Here is a 21745-nt window from a genome sequence, read left to right as displayed (position 1 = left end):
TATAAGTCTTCCCTATCACTAAGATGGCAGTGATGTCTGCATACATACAAATCGACTTTATGGCCTGAATCAGCCAGTGTGACGGCTTTGCTTCAGCGATTCCGTGTGCTCGGAAGCATTTCAAATTACGAGCATTGTACGGACTCGCATCCACTCAGCTTGAAGAGAATTTTGGTGAGCACCAGTGATGTACGCAGAATTTTGTCAAGGCGAGGGGTCATTATTAAAAATTGTTTACAATTTACATTATCGTATTTTAAATTTTGTGTATTATTATTATTATTATTATTATTATTATTATTATTATTATTATTATTATTATTATTATTATTACTTACCGTACTTACTTACTTACTTTTAAGGAACCGGAGGTTCATTGCCGCCCTCACATAAGCCCGCCATCGGTCCCTATCCTGTGCAAGATTAATCCAGTCTCTACTATCATATCCCACCTCCCTCAAATCCATTTTAATATTACCTTTCCATCTACGTCTCGGCCTCCCCAAAGGTCTTTTTCCCTCCGGTCTCCCAACTAACACTCTATATGCATTTCTGGATTCGCCCATATGTGTAACATGCTCTGTCCATCTCAAACGTCTGGATTTAATGTTCCTACTTATGTCAGGTGTAGAATACAATACGTGCAGTTCTGTGTTGTGTAACTTTCTCCATTCTCCTGTAACTTCATCCCTCTTAGCTCCAAATATTTTCCTAAGCCCCTTATTCTCAAATACCCTTAACCTATGTTCCTCTCTCAAAGTGAGAGTTCAAGTTTCACAACCATAAAGAACAACCGGTAATATAACTGTTTTATAAATTCTAACTTTCAGATTTTTTGAGAGCAGACTGGATGATAAAAACTTCTTCTCAACCGAATAATAACAGACATTTCCCATATTTATTCTGTGTTTAATTTCCTCCCGAGTATCATTTATATTTGTTACTGTTGCTCCAAGATATTTGTACTTCTCCACCTCTTCAAAAGATAAATTTCCAATTTTTATATTTCCATTTCGTACAATATTCTGGTCAAGACATAATCATATACTTTGTCTTTTCGGGATTTACTTCCAAACCTATCTCTTTACTTGCTTCCAGTAAAATTCCCGTGTTTTCCCTAATCGTTTGTGGATTGTCTCCTAACATATTCACGTCATCCGCATAGACAAGCAGCTGTGTAACCCGTTCAATATTATTATTATTATTATTATTATTATTATTATTATTATTATTATTATTATTATTATTATTATAGAGCTCACTGGTGCCTATCAGCTATATTACTACTGAAAACTTCTGCAAAGAAAAGCACAGTTCACATACAGAAAAGTAACTATAAATAACTAAAAATCACTAACAAAATACTATTACCTCCACTGTTAGTCACAAGGGCTGATAAATCTACATTTAACTTTCCGGAAACTCATGAAAGTTATCAATGCAATTAAATTTATAAGAGCTGTTAAGAAAATGAGAATTAACTGAGGTGTACCAGAAACCGGGCATGAACAAGTTACCTGAGCAGTTGAAGGCTGGGGTGGAAATGACGGGGTTGATCAGCCGAACGCGTTAGCTATAAAAATGCGCGCCGCGCAGCGCAAGCCCGACGGGCTGTGTTTGGGCGTGCCTGGGCAATTCGCAAGTCGTCGACTAGTAATCATCACAATCTGGCAACCTTGGGTGCTGTGATTATTGGAGGAAAATAATTTTTTGTCAGGAGCGAGATGTGTTATTAAAGATTCAATTAGCCTATGCTTTTAACGGAAAAACGATGTAACATACGATAAAGATAATATTCTCACAAGGAGGTCGTTCGTATATAAGGTGGGCCAGTCAAACGGAAAGATCTGATGGGGGTATACTGTTCATATGGAAAGGGTGAGAATGAATATAATAGTCTCTTCTCTACCTACCTACTTACTTCACAATTTATGACTCCTTAGGCGGTGACGTCATTATCTCCGTGTTCCCTAGAAACCAAGTTGTTTGTCTCTACCATGTTTTGTTAAATGGTGCTCATCGTTACTGCAAACTGCAATTAATTGAGAAACCTCTCCATGCCCAAAAGGTAACGGTATGGTGCGCGGTTTCATCAACTGGAATAATCGGCCCATTCTTTTTTGAGAATGAGGCCGGAAATGCAGTGACTATTAATTTAGTGCGATATGTTGAAATGATACAGAACTTCTTTACACCGCAACTTGCCCATTTTCCAGTGAATGAAAACATACAACTCCAACAAGATGGAGCAACAAGCCACACCGCAAGAATTTCGATGGATGCTGTGAATGCTTTGTTCCCGGGCCGCGTCATTTCTCGGAAAGAGGATATCGCTTGGCCGCCTAGGTCACCTGATTTAACGGTATGTGATTTCTTCCTGTGGGGACACTTTAAGCCAAGGTGTTTGGGGGCAACCCACCCAGAACAATTCCAGCCCTAAAACAACGTATACTAGAAGAGGTCGCTGCGATACCTGTCAATATGCTGAGAGAGGTTATGCAACAGTTAGTGACCAGACTCGAAGAATGTGTGCGTTTCAATGAAGGTCACTTGGCTGACGTAATTTTTAATAAATATTTTTTTTCTTGTTGCATACCTAATGGTTATTCATGTACTTGTCATTTCTACTCATTAAATTGATAAAAAAATAATAGTAACTTTTCATTCTTTTTATGCGCCTTGAAATCTTTCCGTTTGACTGGCCCACCTTGTATAAACGAAGAAGATGTACAGCACAGTTATAAAGTTGCATTTAAGTAATGGTCGTGGGTTTGAATCCCAGTGAGTGTATGGAGTTTGCCGTTGTTAATGTTACGTCGTGCTGACCTCACGCCACGCGAGTCTCACCATATGTGACCATCTCGACACCATATGGTAAATCAGAATGAAAACAGACAAGCAATGATTTTGTGCAAAATTGACCGGAACACTGTATTTAGGTTACCGAGCGAGTTGCTCAGGCAGTAAATGTTTGATACTAGCATTCGAGAGATCCAGGGTTCAAATCCGTGGTCTGCTAAACCGACTGGGGTTTTTCATGATTTCTCTCAGTCACAAAAGCAAATGCCGGATTGGCAACTTACATAATGATTCATCACCGCCTCAATCACCAATATTATAAACGTTAATCAAAATCTAAAATCAGTTGCATGAACGCAAGCCATCTATAGCACACGACAATATAGTCCCGTCGCTCTAATTTCCGGCAGCCAATCGCGTTGCAGGTCGGCTACATTTAAACGTGTGCGTCTTGTGATTCGCTGATTCATTTCTTAAGGCTCGATAAATACTTAATATAATCGCCAGCCATTTTAGCTCTTTTTTTTGGCGTTCGCAGAAAGCACACGAAGACGTTATTTGCCGCTCAATTATTTGCTGAATTACATTGCGTTTGATTTATTATCATAGGAGCTACGACATGATAATGTTTAACGGTGTGGCAAATAGATTCCTTGTATGGTAGCTCGGCAATGTGAGAACAAAAATGGCGAACGATACTACCTACCTACTACTACTAGTAGATTTTATAGAGCCTTTACTTTCTAAGACTATAGAAACAGCAACTCAACAATAATAAAAACGGCCTCCTGATATACCACAGATATTAAAGCATGTATAAATAAACTTAACAAAACATTGCATTTAAAGAAGTACCGGTAGACTTTGATCACTCTCCTGAGTGGTGGCAATACCGCTGAGTTATATGATGACTGTACAACATTGCAATATTCAATTTAGATAAACACATATAAAAGCCACTGCATGGGGTATTGTCGGACAATCTGCCCTTTGGATTCAGCTGGAGGAATCAGTTGTGATCACGGTTATGGTTACCCGTAGGTACGTATCTAAAATGACATGCATCCATTCAGGGTGCGAATTAAGATTTCTGATGAGGGGGGATAGGATCCTAGATAGAAAATAATATACATAAAATGATTATTATCCTCATTCGATACGGCTCAACGCTTGGTCGCACTGAGTTGCTTGTCTTATATCCTGATCATAATAATTATATCCATGAGTAGGCTTAGGATAAGATGTGTAATTCCTAAGTTACTGATTGTTGTCAGTTTTCCGGTGATGATAATTAGAGCTAGGATTCGTATGTAGTAATAGCTAATAGTTTTAGTCGGTATAGTTCACAAACATGCAAGCCATTCCCCCCACTCCTCAGACTTGCCATTCTTGTCACTCAGTACTTTCATTATTTATTTATTTATTCATTTATTTATTATTTTGCTAATAATTATTACATAACATATAATATATACAGAAAAAACTTTAGAACGCCCCTGAAAGAGGAGAACTCGTGCTCAGGGGCGGATTCCTGAATTGAAATTAATAGGTATACAATACAATTTGTCTTATGTCTACTATGCAATTATAGTAAAGTTAGCGCTAAGGGTCTTTAATCCTCTTAACCATCACGTACAAAACAGCGGGGGTTTAAAAGCTGCATTGTCTAGTCATTGTGGCTTTTCCTGCATTTCGAGTCTTGTCAACCAGACTTAAAACCTTCTTAACCGGCATCACATCGACTCAACTATACTCGGCGTCATTCTTAATTCATACTACATATAAATCTTAGCTCTAATGATAATACATCAATATTATTTTCTTTGCTTACTTTATAATTTATAAAGTAAATATTAGACTTGTATTAAAACAATTATATTTTACATCTTGATTACATAAATTTTAACACTAAATCACTTCGGAATATGTATTATATATCTTTCGCGTATTAAATATTACAGTATCTGGTTAACTAGTTTCAGCCTGTTATGGGCCATCTTCAGAACTGTTTGGTGTTGGTCTTGGTATTTTGTAAGGGGGGGGAAGAAGTTATCCCTGGCAGGGATGTTAATATGAATTTATGAGATGGGGATAACTTTCCAACAAGGAGAAAATCCCCCTCCCCCCCCCCCCCCGTTAATTCGCACCGTGCATCCACTGCATTTGTTGACCATGAAGATTGGTATTGAGTTTTGCACTTCTTATGAAAAAAGAATCTAATCTGACATTAATCTACATTGATCCTGATTTTTAAATAGTGAACTCAATACTGATAACTATATAGATAAGTCTGTCTGTTGTAGCGATGTGAACGCCATGTGGCTTCCAGTATTCCATCTGCTGACGGGGTTGCACCACGCTTACACTATCTCTCGCATGGTCACCGTTGACTACGATGGCGTCTCTCATCCATATATGCTGGTCACACGCGACATGGGATTCCGGTTTCTTACCGTCTGGAACTTGGTGAGTTTCACGTCTTTCATCTCACTGTTGGATACATGAAGACTGAGATTACATTACAATTATTATTCAAAAGGTTCACGTTCGCTGTCTTGAGGCCTGAACTATTTTGAAGTCTACGGTTGTGCTTTCGGTTTAAAAGACAAAGAATTTAAAATCATTTAATTATTTCGGCAATACAGTCAACGCTCGATAACTCGTACTAAAGGGGGCGGAGATCTGTCCGAGTTACGAAAACTCCATCTTATCGAAGGGAAATAAAGTTGTACGTTAGGAATGAACACTAACACCATATGTCAGTCATGTCAACTGATGCCCATAGGAGCAAGCGCGCGCTTTAGAGCTCAGGAGAGCCCGAGCGCTTTACAGCGGAAAGGAAAGAGAGACGAGAGAAGTAGTATATGCCGCTTGGCCGAGTTATATTCAGGGATAGCCAGCACTGATTCAATGGATAAAGGGAAGAGAACTTATTAAAACTATAGCCATGTTATTTTTTAGATTTGCCTAGAAGTATAAGTGCATTATAAGAATTCAAGTTTCAATTTTAATGCTCATTTTTCACGAGTTTCCTTTTTATTCAAAAGCTGTACTTTCTCAACTTTTTATAGAAAAGTGAAATTTTCAGATATGTTTATTTAGTAGCCTTACAGGTACTGAAACAATGTTTTCGTAAATCTAATATATCGTAAATATGTATTACTGAAGATGCGTATTGAAAATTTTGAAAATATTCGCATGGAAAATGTTTGTAGGAAAATGAATTAACAAAGGAACTACTATTATATCATAAACAAAGACATGTGTCCATGTGTTGTAAAAACGTCAGCTCTATAGCTTCAGCAGATTACGATAAAATAATTTAATATTCTGATGATAGGAAGTTGCGCACCAATATCACCTTAAAAACATAACGCGATAAGGGTCTTGTTATGTAATATTAGTTACAGTTGAAACATATACCTAGGTAACTTTGTACTGTAACATTGTTTTGATTAGTTTATTGATTACTTTCATAAGACTAAAGATACCATCAATATCAATTATTCCAACTTACCATGTCATAGCCTATTTAATCTCTTTATTTGCGATATCACTTTCTTTATTAATGATTAGACTTCATGTAATTGCCACGAGAATCGTAAGGTTTACTGCGCACGCGGTATAGACTGTATGAGAAGGGGACATGCAACAGATGGAGTATGCCTCTGATGTAAACACTGAGCAGTATACTGAGGTTACAATAAAACCTGTATCCTGCATTCAAGAAATATATTAAATGATCATTGAAGTAAGAAATGTCTAAACATGTAAACACACAATTATTTTGTAGTGAGATATATTAACTCTTAAAATTTAATGTAATATACTCACATCATCCTTGAATATGTTCATTGCAGTAAAGAGTTACGTACATTTTGAGCGACTGCAAAGTGAACCTCTTCCGATGGTTACTTAAACCGTTTTTGTATTGGGAAAATGTACATTCGACATCACACGATGTAATAGGTGCATATTTTATGAACGGAAACTCACTACTTTTTAGTACACCAACTTCAGACGTCTTGTCGTGACCTGATAGTACATCGTTTATAATACGAATTTATGAATAGGCAGAATTTTTAGTAATAATGTTTCTCAACTTACATTTCACTTTTTCTGAAATTAGTGAATTGTTATTTTGGATAACGGTTTGTGATACTTTATCCACTATATTAAGGGCTTCTGAGAGTTGTAGTTTAGACGATTCTAACAGAGTGATGCTTTTGGACACGATTTTAAAATCAGAATCAATGAACAGAATATCTTCCAATAGCTGTTCAGAAAGCAATGATTTTACAGCTGCAACAGCGGAACTGTCTGTGCTATCCAATGCATCAGTTACCTCCATTATTTTGCCGTAATATTCTGCATAATAATTAACAGCATCCAACCACGTTTTCCAACCAGTTAAGACTGGCTGCGGGGGTAAGGGTATTCCAGGGACAATTGTTTGGAACAGCAACACTCTCATTGTAGTATGTTTGATTGAATTGTTGTCTGCACTGAACAAATGTTAAGCTTTGACTATTCCAACGACAGTAATGGAAAAACAAGTGCTTACATAGGTATACATTAGCTGTAGCTGCTCTATTTATTTGGACCGGTCACATCTCTTAACATGAACTGCTTATACTACGAGACCGGGCGGTCGCCCACCTCCTCTATACTACCGTACATCGGCAACCTAATAGCATGCTGCGTGTGGTAATTCAACGAAGTCTATTAATGATGTTTCATTCACTTAATATAGCATAGCTTTACTACTATGGAATTTATGTGAATATTCCTTCTTAACTCTTTACTACGTTATTAAAACGGAGACACAAATAACACAGGTAGTGGACAAAGTGCATTAATCATATCTATTGTAATTCGATTGGTCTATTATAGGAGCATGATGGTGATTGTTCTGCCACTTTGTTGTTGTTTTCCCCAGCAGAACGTTTGAAAAAGTTGTCAGTCTTCTTTTGTGAAAATGTTTGATGTTGCTTGCGAATAATTATCTCACATACAGTCCTACCAGAATGTGTCCGTCACGTTCATAAATAAAATTTTATTTTCGAAAAATTTGGTCCGACTTATCCGAAGTCCGAGTTATCGAGCGTTCACTGTACTGTTATCTAGAAAGAAGTCGATAAAGACATCATGTGACATAATGGTAAAGCCTTGGTTTTTCTGAAACGACACGTGCGAGTTGCGAGGTGCGAGGCCCGCCTCGCACAAATCCGGACTGTTTTTATAACTGCGAGGTACGCAGACCTCCAATTTGTGCGAGACGGGCATGGGTCGGTTCAGAAAACCCAAGGCTTAACGTGTCTGGCTATACAATAAGCTGGAGACCCGAGTTTGAGTTTCGACGCACCTCGCAGCTATAGAAACTACTCACCATGGTGGAAACATAGTAGAGGTGTGGGACAAGCTGTGCGTGTTTTCGTTCAGGCTGCGCATGACGTCACCTTTACTGCAGGCCGCACTCGAATGACACAGTCAACATAACAGATTGTTGATGGTTAGATCTGCGTCCATAGATTTAAATGAATAAATAAAACTCATGGTTTGTGTATTCAGTAAATATTGACAGTATAGGCTATAATAGGGTCTATCTTGAAGTGATAACATTATAAAATAGTGAACAATAAATTAAATTCAAGAGTAAAGGAATAATGTTATATGGTAGTGCAACGTTAATAATTGTCTTCTGTAATATACACGTACTTTTATAATAATTATAATACATTATGCTACAAATATGCACAAAATTAGGCCCATATATCACACAAATTATATTACACATGAATTCAAGTACAATAGGAACTACCTTGAAATGATAACGTAATAAAATTATGATCTATTACATATTAAACTCAAGTTTCAAGAAACAATGTGATATGGCAGTGTGTCATTAATAATATTGACTTCTGTAATATAGGCCTACACGTGGTTTTATAATAATTATTACAATACAATGTGTAATAAATATATACTTACTTAGATCTATACAGTTATTTATAACATACATTATTTTGTACATGAATTCAAATACTTTTGAACCTTCATTAACATATGTATATGAATTTCTTGGAATAATTTGTCATTATAGTAAACAAATATTTTTATATATTCAGGCTATTGGAGACATAATATAGTCTACTACATTATTTACCTTATTATTCCACACACGACATAACATAATTTCACCATTATAAATACCACTCTGTTAAGTAAATACTTATTCTTATGCAATCTTTTTCATTTTCTTTATAATATTTCTCTTTGAAATTCCAGACATTTTTATTATTTTATTAATTTCTTTAATTCTAATCAATGTTCTTGTTCTAACCAATGTCGTAATTACTTCTGGCGGAAGAGGAGAATTGATTTCTGCTTCGTTTTTCATGGCAGAATTAACCAAATTTATAGTCTTTATTATTATAAATTTCTCATTAGAAACAGAATCTTCGCGCACATCTGAGAATATACTTCAAACAAGCATGGCAACCAATTGCAGATCCTTAGAAGGGAGAATTAAGTTTCCGCGGGACACTGTAGTAATCCAGTCTTTTTGATTAGCAGAAGTTGACAATTTTGTGGGAATTCCAAGATTCGGGTATTGCTCCATATGTTTTGATGTAGCATATCTTGCAATATATTTTAATCCTTCCTGGGATATCCGCTGTCTTGCAGAGATTTCACATATTTTTTCTGGGAGGCCTATATTTTCCTCAGGATCTCGATCGTTGGTAAATTTAACCGGTTTCAGAATGCCTTTAAGAAATTCTGCCGTTGCACATAGTTCTTTCTGCAGATTATCATTGACTTCTGATTGGCTTGTACTAGGACCCACTATTAATGCCTCTTCTTCCGAAAGCAAATCGGAGGTGTTTTTGTTCTCACAAAACTGAGATAATGGATTTCGACCTAGTACGTACCACTTCAGTAGAATGTTTAAAATCTAAAGCAGAGGGATGAACGTTTGTTCTATCATGCTTCTAATTTCCGAAAAAAAAAAGTTTTCTACCAGATCTTGGTTAAGTTTTCTTGTGATGATATATTCAATTTTGTACTTGTACCTCATTGCCTCATACAACAATGTTAATGATTTATTAGTTATTAGAATCCCCTCTTGATAAGGTAATTTCCTGTTTGCTTCTCCTACTTTAACTGTGGTATGAGAGTATAATATTCTGATCTTGAAGGTTAATTCCGTAACTATGCAGCCCACTGTGGGTACCGAATTTAGAAACGGTATTAAATAAATCAAACCAACCATTAGTTAATTTTATTGCCTTTGAAGTTTCTTTCCATTCATTTGATCTCAACAGCTCGTTTTCACCACATCATTTCGAAGCCTTTGCAACTCTGTTGGAAAATAATTGTGCTGCCAAACTAACTTTTTGTCTTTGGGTACCACGGACACTTAAGTGTAACGGAGTTAACTTGTAAGCTAATTTTGTATCAGAGGACGAGGATGCACGTAAAAGTTCATGAATTGGTTCTGATGAAATGTTCAATCCGTTCAAGTTGAAACCATGATCTAGAAAGTGATTCCTGTGTAATTTCAATAAATGTGGAGCGTCTGAAAAAAAATATTTCTCGAGTTGAATCATTTGGATTAGGAAAACTGCAATTTAGTTTGGTAGAAATTTTCAAATCATGCCACAATTTTCTGTTACTTCCACCTAAATCGCTAACTGTGGCCATAACTTGAAAACCACTGCCTTCTAACTGGCAAATTATGTCTGTTAGGATTTCTTTTGTCATTGTCTGATCATATTTATAGTATACGGGCTGCTTCCACCTTGCAAACAAACCACGTGCAAAAACAACCTGCACTGCCTTATGAGGTCCAATTATTTGTTCTTCCCTACTGTCAAAAGAAACCTCCTCATTTAAATAAATTTCATCAAATGCTAATACTGTTACACGATCTAACTCCGACATATTTGTAGCTCTCGCCTTCATCAATTTTAAGACATCATGAAGTACCCCTTCCTCAAGCGATAATTGTTTTACTGCCCATTTTCTCAGAGTTGACAAATCAGGTAACGGGTAATTTAATTTTGTTCTTAAGTATCGGTATGTTTTTGGACTTAGGTTTCGAAGTGTTATTGCAGTACCGTAATCTTCTACAGACCATTTCACCCTACGTTTTTTGTTCAAAAGAGCATCAATTTGCCCAATAGTGAAAAATGGTTTCAAAATTTCAGCCACTTTAGATTTAACTTCTGTTTGTCTAATGTTTTTCAATGAAATTACATTCTCATGTAATTTTCTTTTGTCTTCTTCATGTTTCCTGTTGGAAGCTGTCAATTCCTTAATCCTCGTTTCTAGAGAGTAATTCTTCTCTTCTAATTCTTGAATTCTTTGTATTAGTATTTGGCATTCCTCTGTGACAGTAGACTCAGTGGCTCCGCGATTTTCCATTGTTACATTAGTGCTGGATGCTCCTGTTGCGCTGAAAGTTAACAGGTACAGTAGCCTACATGCAATCAGGGGCGTATTTAGGCCTCGGCAGACTAAGCAGCTGCCTAGGACGGCAGATTTGAGGGTGCGACTTTTAAGCTATTACTGTTAATTTTTTATATGTTTTTTAAATTTTATTCATAACTCTTTAAAGAGTACATGAACTTAAACGCACAATGAAAAGGATATGAATAACATTGGCAACAATCAGTTCAAATTATGTATTGTAATTAATGTCTAGTTAGGTTTGTTAAAGAAAATGTACTCAACGCAATGAGCTGCGATCGCTGTCTGCAGTAAAGATGACGTCACACGCCTCGGCCGCTATCGCAACAGCATGCGCAGTCCCACACCTTTACTATGTTTCCACCATGCTACTCACTAACCCTCGTGTAGTCCGGATTTGTGCGTGGCGCGCCTAGCATCTCGCACGTCGCATGCGAAGTTAAGGCTTAAGCTTTCGTTTTTCTGAATCGCGAGGTGCGGGGCCTCACACAAATCCGGACTACACGAGAGATAGTGAGTGGTTTCCAAAGAGTTTGTAATACTTACTAGAGACACATACCTGTGAGTGGCAGCCTAGATCATATATGTAACAGATAACTCCTCGCTACGTTAAAATCGGCAGCACTTTGAAGAGAACAACCGCCAGGATCGCCACCCGTCCGCCGTAAACGAACACGAGATGGCAGCACAGTCGCTAATGCAATTCAAATGGGAATTATAACGTGACTCCTTATGTAACAACTAGATGGCAGCGTAGTAAACCTGACAAAAGTTGTTAAGCTCAAAGCCTATAAGCCCGACATATCTGTTACATACAGTATATGATCTAGGGTGGCAGGTAAGAAAAATGTCACAAATTGAATCGGCTAGCATCCGCCATTAAAGGGAGTGTTTGCGGCGCGAAATTCGAAAACAGTACCACAATACATTGATGTAGCCTGGTGATAGACACTGTATTAAACGTCTTTTTCCAAGGATGAGTCGTGATGAAATAAACATGAATGGCAGAGGAGAGCTATATTTATTAAAGTATTATAATGATTCATCTTTGGCGATATTCTAAACATTAAATTAAATCACCCATCCCTATACACTCGGGATAAGTGTGTGAAATATTGAATAATTGCAATGTCAACATTAATTTTCAGTATTACTAGTATTGTTTTAAGGACATAATAATGGATATTTACTGTAATATTTAAAATGATCTATATTTCAATCCTTACATGCAAAGGAAGAAGAAAGTATATGATGCTTAGAAAATATTTAGTGGTGAAATATGAGACCGTAAAAATTCTGGAAACTGAGTTAAAACATAATGAGAATAAATTTTATCATAAAACAATCTATTCATTATTTAGTTGATGACCACCAAGTTAGAAGTCAGTAGAGACTTTTTAATGCAATAGTAGCGATAATAGTAGGCCTAGGAGTAGTGGTAATAGTAGGCCTAGTAGTAGTGATAATAGTAGGCCTAGTTTTGGTGGCATTAGTAGGCTTAGTAGTAGTGGTAATAGTAGGTCTAGTAGTAGTGGTAATAGTAGACCTAGTAGTAGTGGTAGTAGTAGACCTGGTAGTAGTGGTCATAGTAGACCTAGTAGTAGTGGTAATAATAGGCCTAGGTAGGCCATCAGCTATATTTTCACTAATTTCTTTGCGTTGAATACAACCAAAAACTAGAAGTACATACTGTACAAAACGGAAATTACATGATTAATTCATTTATTGTGAAACAAAACAGTTTAATACAGATATTGTCTCAGGATTTTCTTATGCACTCTATTATAATGCACTGTAATGTGATGGAACCTAACCCTTACATAGTTCTTGAAATCAACCTTATAAACCTGATTAATGTGTTTCTGTAAAAACTTTATCCAAGAAATATTCCGACATTCTGTAAACACATTCAAAGGAGGAACTGCATTTGGAACATTCTTCCAAATATTAAGATATGCATGCTTTCCTGGGCATCCTACAATAGTAGCTATGTTCGAACAATTATTTTCGGCGCAGTATTTCACCATTTTCTTATTAGTTCCCTCCTAGTGTACTTATATTTATTCGTACTCCTCAAATAAGCATGAACTGCTCGCACTCCCGGCGAAGCATCAACTCCCTTTAATGGCGGTCAAACAGCGGTTCAATTTTGTACGCTACACTAGCGCCATTGGTGTCTCTAGTTACATATTACAAAGTCTTTGGTGGTTTCTATAACTGCGAGGTGCGCGATTTGCGCAGCCTTGCTGCGTCACCTCGAACCGATTCGTCCGGCCGGATTTCTGCGAGGCTTCAACAAATAGCTTTGGATCTAGAGCAGCGGTGACCAAACTGGGTATCTGATTAGGCTATATCGTGTAACCAAAAACATTCATACTAGTAAGAGGAGTTTCCTGTAAAATGCTCTCTGTCTCGCTCACGTACTGAAGGTAAGCAGTGTCGGTACCATGTCGCTCTACAAACCCTCTGTCTCTACGAGCAGGAACAGAAGGTTTCGTACAGAATGCGAAGAGAAATTTATTTGCTATTCTGTCGGAGAAAATGTACAGTAATAAGTTGCTTTGCTCAACGGTTCAATTAGTAGTAGTATATAGAAGCGATATTACAGAGCATTACGCTGAATACACAGGCATTACAGGTATTATTATTATTATTATTGTTATTATTATTATTATTATTATTATTATTATTATTATTATTATTATTATTATTATTTATCAGCAAATGTTTCCATAATTCTTACATGCGTACCTCAATATATAGGCCTATATCTTCTCTTGAATGATAAAATAATTACTACGCTATATCTCCATTTTAATTTCTTTTTTTTTAATCTTTTGATGAATTATCAGTTATTTACTAGTTATTGGATAAATAAATGTAAGGCAGCCAGCTATCTAGCGGCGAACGAAATAGCTCGTTCCCTTAAGCCTTCCAACGGAGAGTTTTATAAAAGCATAATGATCAAGGTGGCTGAAATAATTTGTCCAATGAAAGCTGTTAATTAATTTTGAGAAACTGCGCATTTCTCGACTAAATATCCAGAAGAGAATTCAGAAAATTTTTTATTGTGTTCATTGAGGAATATTAAAAAAATTGTATATATTTTTATATTTTTATTGGTTCTAGATGACAGTAGTGACATTACTGATACAGCAAAGCTTGCTATTTTTATTCGCGGAGTTGATGAAGAACTCAATGTTAGTGCACGAACCACCACTGGTTGTAGTTTCATGCCATGTACCTCTCCCCCGTCTCCTTACTTCTTAGATTGTCTCTCGCGTGTAATCACTGCCGTTCGAGTTTTGGTCACCGCTGTTCTAGAGAGTTGTAAAGAGGAGGTGTAGATTGGATTTCCTTACATTGCCTAATTTTAAATGAATTCACAAAGTTTTGAAGATTGCTTCTGTCTTCCTCTTCAAGTGTGAGAAGGGTAGCCTACTCTTTGGGGTCGTTACAAACAGGTATTTCATTTAATGATAGATTTTACCGGATGAATCACCTAAAACTTGCACCGCAAATATTTCTGAAATAGGTGTTATTGACGTGCTGTTTTCACAAGTGTAACCAAGAGCTCATAATTTTAGCTCATACACAGATTTTTATAATTGTTAGAATGTGTATTTTTTTTAGAAAGTTACATTTTTTCAAATGGAATAATGCCTATTGACATTAACAAAATACAACTAGAGTAAATCATAATGTCAATGGTGTTTTTTGGCAGATTTCCAGTGCAAGTAGTTTACGAGATATCGTATTTTGAAAATTGTAAATACCAACAGTTGTTTTCTCGATGTGTTAGCCCTAACTTAAGAAAAGCAAAAGTGAATAAACTAATTCTTTGGATTCTGACTGTGAGAATGAGCTGGGTAGGCCACCCTAAAGATAAAAGTATCAAAGGATCTAATATTGGCGAGATTATGGTTGTCTCAAAACAATATAAGATAGTCACTATTCATTGTAATTTAATTATATATATATATATATATATATATATATATATATATATATACACTATTAGAATTGACAAGATTAGGATATTTAAATATAAATTTGTTATATATTCTTGGACCTAAATTACTACTGTGATTAAATGTTGTAGCAATGTTGCATTTCTGTTCAAACAATCTTCAAGAATTCATACCTTTTGTTTCAGAAATATGAGAATATAATTCAAAGTTAATTTGATTTTAACGTATGAATTTTATTAACACAATATAATAAATTTCTCTTATTTTAAGAACCTTAAAGTCTAAAAACAATTTTTTGAGATGGAAAATCAACAGGTTTAAGAAGACATATTTAATTATTTTCTTCTGTAATAAATAAAGTGGATTAAAATTGGTTTTAAATAAGCTACCCCATCCTCTAATTCCATACATAATTACCGATTGAAATACTGTTAAATATATTGTCCTTAATAAACTTATTGACAAGTAATTCCTCAATAAAACAAAATAATATATTATTTTACGTAATTTATTACAAAGATAATTAATGTGTTGGTTACATTTTAAATTATTGTCGAAAATTATGCCTAAATATTTAACTCCAGAGGACTCTTTAATAATCGGACATTTACATTGTATAAGGCAACAGAGTATTATGTAATTTAATACGTAACATATATGTAGGAGGTTTGTTACATTTTTCAGATAATGAGAATGGAATAATTCACTGAACAACAAGAATTTTGCTCCGACTTAAAACAATGTGCCCCTTATGGTTTGGTGTGCGCTGAACCCGAAAATGTATCACTTTTCTTCGTATCATGTAAGGATTTTAAGATATACTATTTCACTTTTCGGTGAGTGTTCTCCCAGAACACATCTGGTGTGGGTTGGGGATTGTAAACCAAAAAAAAAGCTAATGCATTTTATGAGTTTATTACTTATTTCCGGTTTCTTGTGGTTGTTGGAATGTTCTTTTGTACTTCTAATAAATAAAGAGATATTGGTCCCTTCTATTCAGTAAATTTCATAACAGCCCAAAGTGAGATCTACGCAATGAAAAAACAAGGGTGTGGTTTTTAGTATTTAAAAGAAAAGTTCGCCAGTTTGAGTGAAGGCAAATTAAACGAGGGCACTTTCATCGGGCCACAAATTCACATAAGTTATGGCTGACTCTTTGTGCGAGGAAAATCTTTTCGTTACAGAAAAAATGGCATGACGCTCTCAAAGTTGTTTGTTCAAATTCCCTTGGAAATTCTATGGAAGACAACTACATAGAACCTGTTGTGTAAACCATGTCAAGTGTATAGGAGAAAATGGGGTGTAACATTATGTCTCTCAAAATACACTTTTACATTCTCATTTGGATTTCTTTTCTTCTAACCATGGAGCGTTAAGCATGGTGAAAGATTTCATCAAGTAATATCTGAAATGGAAAGGCGATATAAAGGAAGATCATCATCCAGCATCCTTGCAGACTATTGTTGGTCCTTGTAAAAGATGGTCCTGGGTTTAGTTATAAACGGAAGTCATTCAGAAAATTCTTTTAAATGTAAGTTCAAATTCCGAGATTTTTCTCATTATAGGCGTGAAATATTTTTATTGTTGTTGTGTTTTAATCTATGTAACATCATTTTTTGTATCCAGTACACATTTTTCAAGTATTATGAGGCATTTTGAATTCCTAGTGAGTTGTAATTTTATCACTAGCAGTGGGGGAGAAAAAAAAAAAAAGTTTTGTCATAAAAAATTCAATTCACTTTCCCCGGAAAATGGTACGTGATGGGGCAATTTGGATTTTTAAATTCAGATTTAGGGAACACATATTAGTAATATTCACCTATTTAGATTTCGGACAAGAAAAAAGTAAACATTTGTTGTTTAGTGATATGATTTTATTTTCGTTGATAGAAAGATAATTTATGTCAAACCATTTTTTATTAACTTATTATTGGAATTATTATATGTATCATACCAGGTTTTTATGGTTATGCACTAGCTTGTCTGGCAAGAGAACTTTCTTCTGTCCGTAGAAGTCTACTTCAATGGACTCTTAATAAACATCAAAGACGTTATGTAACGATGACTTTCGCTGCGCTGTAATAAATCAGCAGTTAACTTTTTGTAGCAAAAAAGCATTACTACAGATAATTTTTTTTTCTTGTGTGTAAGTGTGCGCGCGTGTGTAGTCGATGTATTTTTTATATAAAGTACCTAACCTACAACATCGTTGGATTCAGAAAAATAAGACAGCAAAATGTAAAAGGAAGCCTTACTTAAAAACTGTTAAGTCATTTTAGGCTGTGACGCCACTTTTAGGAACCACTGGCGTAGCTCGGACGGTAGGGCGTTTGTCTGCTGATCCGGAGTTGCGCTCGACTGTGGGTTCGATTCCCGCTTGGTCTGATTACCTGGTTGAGTTTTTCCGAGGTTTTCTCCAACTATAAAGCGAATATCAGGTAATCTTGGTTTTATCTCGCCAAGTATATCTCGTTATCACCAATTCCATCGACACTAAATAACCCAGTAGTTGATACAGCGTCCTTAAATAACGAAGTACAAAATCGCTTTTAGTTATATTAGGTTCAACAAAATTGGTAATTTTTACTCCACTGTATATGAAACGTGAAAAATTGTAAAATATTCTTATTTAATAACAAAGTATAAAATAGGCGAAAATTAAGAATTTGGGTTCTAATACGAGTAATAAATAACCTCTAATGTAGAAAAAAAGTCCCTCTTTAGGTTAATATTCACTTCCGATCGTTGGCAGCAGTAGTTCGTTCCTAGAAGCGCCATTCGGTATAATGGCGTTATCCTTGTCATTATTTTAAAGTTTGTGTTGCGCCGTCCTTGTAATTATTTCAGTGTTTGTAGAGAGACATCCTTGTAATTACTGTACTTCTGTGTTTGTTCATTACCTGAAAACGTTTAGTCATTGTTATATTGTTTAACTTGAAAATCAATAAAAAAAGAACTTTTCATGTACGAGAACATTTTTTTAAACTTTGTTGAAAATTCCAGATCCTGTTACCTCACATCAGCCACGTTTTCCATTTGCCACATCATGTATGTATGTATGTATGTATGTATGTATGTATGTATGTATGTATGTATGTATGTATGTATGTATGTATGTATGTATGTATGTATGTATGTATGTATGTATGTATGTATGTATGTATGTATGTATGTATGTATGTATGTATGTATGTATGTATGTATGTATGTATGTATGTATGTATGTATGTATGTTATTTTACGACACTTTATCAACATCTTAGTTATTTAGCGCCTGAATGAGATGAAGGTGATAATGCCGGTGAAATGGGTCCGGGGTCCAGCGCAGATAGTTACCCAGAGTTTGCTCATATTGGACTGGGGAAAACCCCAGAAAAAAAAACCACAACCAGATAACTTGCCCCAACCGGAAATCGAACCCGGACCACCTGGTTTCGCGGCCAGACGCGCTAACCGTTACTCCATAGGTGTGGACTGCATATATGTATGTATGTATGTATGTATGTATCGTCAACTGTTCGAAGACAGGTCTGAACCTCACAAGTGATGCCAACAAGGCTCCAGTTATGAGGCAACCAGGCCAGGAGATAATGAGGTAGGATGGCCAATTCCTTTCCCATTCATTCATTCATTCATTCATTCATTCATTCATTCATTCATTCATTCATTCATTCATTCATTCAGTGTTCTGCCCAAGGGCAGGGCTTTCTCTAATCTTTCCTATTTTCTGCCTTCCTCTTTGTCTCCTCTTATGATCCATATAGAGATCTTAATGTCATCTATTATCTGATATCTTCTTCTGCCACGAACTCTTCTCTCGTTCACCATTCCTTCCAGTGTATCTTCGGTAGGAAGTTTTTTTTCTCAGCCAGTGACCCAACCAAATCCTTTTCCTCTTTCTAATCAGTTTCAGCATCATTCTTTCTTCACCCACTCTTTCCAACATTGCTTCATATCTTATTCTGTCTGTCCACTTCACACGTTCCATTCTTCTCCATATCCACATTTCAAATGCTTCTATTCGCTTTTGTTCACTTCGTCGTAATGTCCATGTTTTTCATTATTAGAGATAATTTTGGGTCACTAATTGAGTACGGGATATTATTCCAATGGTTTGTTGTGTTATGTTATTACATATAACTTTTTTGTGTTTTATTTGTGGATTATTTTACGACGCTTTTTCGACTTCTGTGGTTGTCTAGCGTCTGAATGATAGGCCTACGAGTATGAAGCTGATAATGCCGACGAAATGAGTCCAGGATCCAGCGCCGAAAGTTACCCAGCATTTGATCTTAAACACAGGAAAAAACCTCAACCAGGTAAGTTGTCCCAACCAGGATTTGAACTCGGGCACGCTCGTTGCACCATTAGGCATGCTAACCGTTACTCCACAGCGGTGGACCCATTTTGTATTCATTGCAGCCACAGTGCGTGGCATGGTACAACTTATCGGATTGTAACGTTTTCTTATTACCTCTTACTGTCACATTATTTATACAGAACTGTAGGCGTAAATTACCTCTATTCACCGCCGATTCGTTTTCCCCCCGTGCGATAGAGCGGTCGGATCTCTCCACTAAACATGCGCTTTACGATCGGTTACATTGCCGGTAAGTTGTATATGCCGCATAGGCTACTGTAGCGCCTACTAGTCAGCAGGCGAATCATTTGCACCTGTCCTCTGTTGCAGATCTTACAGTGCTTGTATTTCGGAATGTGCGGTATGGAGATCATTCTGGATGCTAATATTGAGGGCAGCAACCCGCTGGTCCGGCGTTATAAGAAAACCCGTGACACCATATTTCGAGCGCTTGTCTTCCCAATAGCCCTGGTAAGTTAATTAAATCGAACGACAGGAAAAGGAATTGAAATGGAAATACGAAGTCTACCAAGGTGTAGAAGTCGTCATAAGAGAAAATTGTCCAATTATTGTAGTAGGCTATAGAGACAGGAAAGTTCAACTGACAAGCAAACATTCTGATGGGGGCAGATAAAAAAGTTATTTATTTTTTTCACCATGTGAATAATTTCAAAAGAAATGTTTATACAAATTTTGGCCACTCGACTGCAATTACGAGACCGTCCAGAAAGTGATTTTCCCTGGGGCCGTTTACAGAAAAAAACGATTATATTCTTAAATAATTCACTCCATTAGTCAAGTGCAAGGTTTATGCAGTACAACGGCGGTGTTTTGAATGCACCAAATGAAAATGTAGATGTAGTAATATCATAAAGTAGGTTATCATACCGAAACAAAGGGAGGGGGGGAAAGGTGTGTTTTAGGGAATATCATTAAAATGAAGGAAAGTAAATTTTCGGTTAATGTTCGCCAAAGCGTTAAGTAGACTACGTAATTATGACCGCGTTGCCGTTTTATTTGTGGTCTATAGAAAATACCTCGTCTTTTATGAAAAAAACTTCTAGCGACCATGACATTATTCACCGCTTTTATCATATTATTGTTTATGAATATTACGAAACAAAAACTATCATAAGGGCCATGACCGATAGGATCATCTTGGCTGTCTATGTATGCGCGGACTTGGTCAATAAAAACCTAAACTAACCAAACCTAACCTTCGTATATGCAAGCTGTGTAACCGGAGCAAGAAGGAATCTTCTTGATTTGATCTGGAATGTACACACGAAAATAAATTCAAGTAATGATCACGCTGCCACTGCATGAGAGGTCCACGCATGCACCACAGCAAAACTTCCTGTCGCGAGCCCCTCATCTAAGACACGTAATCTACTCGCAATATTTACGCAAATACATACATCTTGTCGCTAACAGTGGTGCTATCTCTCAGTAATTTCAGAACGAAGGAGGTAGAGAGAGACCAATGTCATGTTCTTATGTTGACAACATCGTGTATTTATTTAAATTTGGTCGTAACCGTAACGACACGGTTCAAAGCTAACGTAGCAAATTCTCCAGTTTAGCGAGAAAATGATAATATTTTTTCAATGAATTAAGTTTAGAACTTTTGTTACAGTTGGTGACCTCTGTGTTTTGGATACTTTTCACCTTGGATCGCGATTTAGTTTATCCGGCTATAGTGGACCAGTACCTGCCACCACATGTGAATCAGATGATGCACACGAGCATTAGTATCGCGGCAGTGCTGGAGTTGGTGCTGCGTCCGCATCAGTACCGACGCCTCTGGACTGACATCACAATCCTTCTGCTGTTTAATTGCAGTTACCTCTTCTGGTAAGTCAGAAACATACTAAGACACTATTGTACAATGTAAGTTAGGGATTCCCAACCTATGTTCACAGACTCAAATTTTATGTACTATAGATTTATTTTATTAATTTGTCCTACAGAATAATACCTGTGATATTGGCAATATTTGAGGAGAAAAATTCGCTCCGATGCTGTGGATTGAATTCGGCGTAGTTCAGTAGTCAGAGCGCTTGGTACGTAGAACCAAGAACCCGGGTTCGATCCCCGGCGCCGGAGCGCATTTTTCTCCTCAAATATTAATTGTCAATATCAT

At 36.4% G+C, this 21745-nt stretch overlaps 1 protein-coding gene across 6 annotated transcripts in view; it reads left to right on the top strand.

Moving 5' to 3' along the window:
- LOC138716457 (androgen-dependent TFPI-regulating protein-like) overlaps positions 1-21745 on the top strand; it is a 72498-nt gene that overhangs the window by 22448 nt on the left and 28305 nt on the right. For 3 of the 6 annotated variants that reach the window (XM_069849565.1, XM_069849567.1, XM_069849568.1), the window contains exons 2-4: positions 5103-5265; positions 19933-20073; positions 21239-21456. In XM_069849565.1, the coding sequence (XP_069705666.1) occupies positions 5103-5265; positions 19933-20073; positions 21239-21456 (522 nt within the window). Of the gene's footprint in view, positions 1-2342; positions 2363-3742; positions 3841-5102; positions 5266-19932; positions 20074-21238; positions 21457-21745 lie in introns of those variants that run through there. The other 3 variants (XM_069849569.1, XM_069849564.1, XM_069849570.1) reach the window with 3 other exon arrangements.

This window comes from Periplaneta americana, chromosome 16 (genome assembly GCF_040183065.1).
Source record: "Periplaneta americana isolate PAMFEO1 chromosome 16, P.americana_PAMFEO1_priV1, whole genome shotgun sequence".
NCBI classification, from domain to species: domain Eukaryota; kingdom Metazoa; phylum Arthropoda; class Insecta; order Blattodea; family Blattidae; genus Periplaneta; species Periplaneta americana.
Note: the sequence above shows the minus strand (reverse complement) of the source record. Positions and strands in the feature narration are given on the sequence as shown.